The sequence below is a fragment of the Apiospora marii genome (genome assembly GCF_038362585.1).
Source record: "Apiospora marii strain CBS 49790 chromosome Unknown utg000003l_segment0_segment0, whole genome shotgun sequence".
In the NCBI taxonomy this organism is placed as follows: domain Eukaryota; kingdom Fungi; phylum Ascomycota; class Sordariomycetes; order Amphisphaeriales; family Apiosporaceae; genus Apiospora; species Apiospora marii.
The window spans coordinates 3,756,637-3,758,522 of NW_027117374.1; the positions used below are offsets into that span (position 1 = coordinate 3,756,637).

Below are 1,886 nucleotides of genomic sequence, written 5' to 3' on the forward strand. Positions count from 1 at the left end.
TTACAAGAAGTAATCGGGTGTGCCTATTAGCCACGTTAGCATGTAAAATGACCGTGGGTTCGGGAGAAACTTACGCCTAGAAACCATGGGCTCGCCCGCTCTTGGGCAAGGGTCGAATTGCAGGCTATAATTCAGTCAAAAGTTAGATCCGTCCTTGGCTTCTCGGAGATATCTGACACGCCAAAGGCGACCATGGTGGATATAACAACGTACAAGGTGTATTTAAGGTGCTCGTCTATCTCCATGATAGCTGCTTGGTTACCACATCTGTAGCAGTAGTTGGGTGCTGGTTGCGAGGTTAGTCATAGCTTGCACGAAAATGGGAGGGAGATACAAAGGCCTACCCGAGAATATGGTGACGACGTTCCTGTCTTGAGACCAGTTGTAGCCCTCCATGACCAGCTGATGGGCTCTGGCAATGAGCGTTAGGCCGTTGTTGTGGTTGAAGGCCTCGGAGATGTCCTGGCCGAAAGTGTATCCAGCACCACGAGGGGAGATTCCCCAACCGCAGCGGTCGTCGGGGTCAGACCACAGCAGGTCGCACATGGGTCCCTCGTGAGGCACTTCTTGGATGCGGTCGAGGGCGCGGATGTTGTCGAGGGTGTCGATGCTGGGCGACAGGCCACCGTGCAAACAGAAGATCTGGTTGTCAATCAGGGCGGTCAAAGGCAGGTAGTCAAAGAGGTCGGTAAAGAACTTCCAGACGTTGGCGTTGCCGTATTTCCGCAGGCACTCGTCGTAGAAGCCGTAGACTTGGGTGATCTGACGCGACTCGTGGTTTCCGCGCAGGATGGTGATGCGCTGCGGGTATCGGATTTTGAGAGCGACGAGCAGTGTGACCGTCTCGACCGAGTAGTAGCCTCGATCGACGTAATCTCCCATGAATAGATAGTTGGTGTCCGGGTTCGGGCCGCCGATCTTGAACAGCTCCATCAGGTCATGGAACTGGCCGTGGATATCACCGCACACCGTCACCGGGCATTTCTAGAGATGACGGGCCAGCGTTAGAGGCTAAATGATATGGTTGTGCGTTCAGGGGTGGGACATGACATACTACTGGCTGTACGTTGGACTCTTCTTGCAAAACTTCTCGCGCCTGTCATCAAAGTCGATCATGTTAGCGGCCGCACGTGGTCAGAGAGGCAGGGGACGCCGGCTGCTGGCGAGTGATGGCTCACCTTCTCGCATAGTCGCTGGACATCGGCTTCGGCCAGCTGCTTGCAGCTCATCAGGCTCTCGATCCAGCCGTCGAGAGTGGGGATGGTGGCAGGCTCAGATGCGGGCATGGGCGGCGCCAATTGGGCGTCCTCCATGTTGGTGTCCATGTTTTCGGTGGTGGTCGCGCGAGCTCTTGGGGATTATGGAATGGTGAAGGTTGTCGTTGTTGGCTCTGGCGAGAAGGGGAAAATGGCGGTCGCAGTGTTTCGGCTGGTCGTTGGTGCTTCGGCCGGTCGTGGGGCGTTCAAGTAATGTGTGGTGTGTGTGTTGTGTGGTAGGTGGGATGGGAAGTTGTAGTAGTCCTGTCCTGTCCTACTAAGAGCCTTAGCAGGGGGAAAAAACAGACAGTCACCAAAAATGACGTTCGTTGGGTCGCAGCAAGGGGGGGTCCAGCGCACGTCGACCTCTTTGACTGATTGATTTGATGTCGGGAATTGATTGGATTGAATGAGATGTGCCCGTTCTCTGCAACGGAACTTGGGCGAGAGCAGGCAAGCAGGACAAGTCGAGAGGCGGGCGGGCGGGCAAGCAGCGGGGCAGTATGATTAACCTGCACTACTAAAACAACCTAACTGCTGCAGTAGCAGCCAGCTAGTCAGTGGAAGGGACCTGCCTGCCACTGAATATAATGTAGGTAAGTATGTACACTACAATAACATCGATTGATT

General features: G+C 54.7%; 1 protein-coding gene across 1 annotated transcript; it reads right to left on the reverse strand.

Annotated features, from left to right (window-relative positions):
* On the reverse strand, nt 1-1,325 carry PG985_004731 (uncharacterized protein; the record flags this gene model as incomplete). The annotated part of the gene is made up of 6 exons (XM_066824500.1): nt 1-23; nt 75-124; nt 214-286; nt 345-984; nt 1,055-1,096; nt 1,179-1,325. The coding sequence occupies 6 exons, from the start codon at nt 1,323-1,325 to the stop codon at nt 1-3; spliced, it is 975 nt and encodes a 324-aa protein (XP_066687660.1).
* Nucleotides 1,326-1,886: the final 561 nt, after the last annotated feature.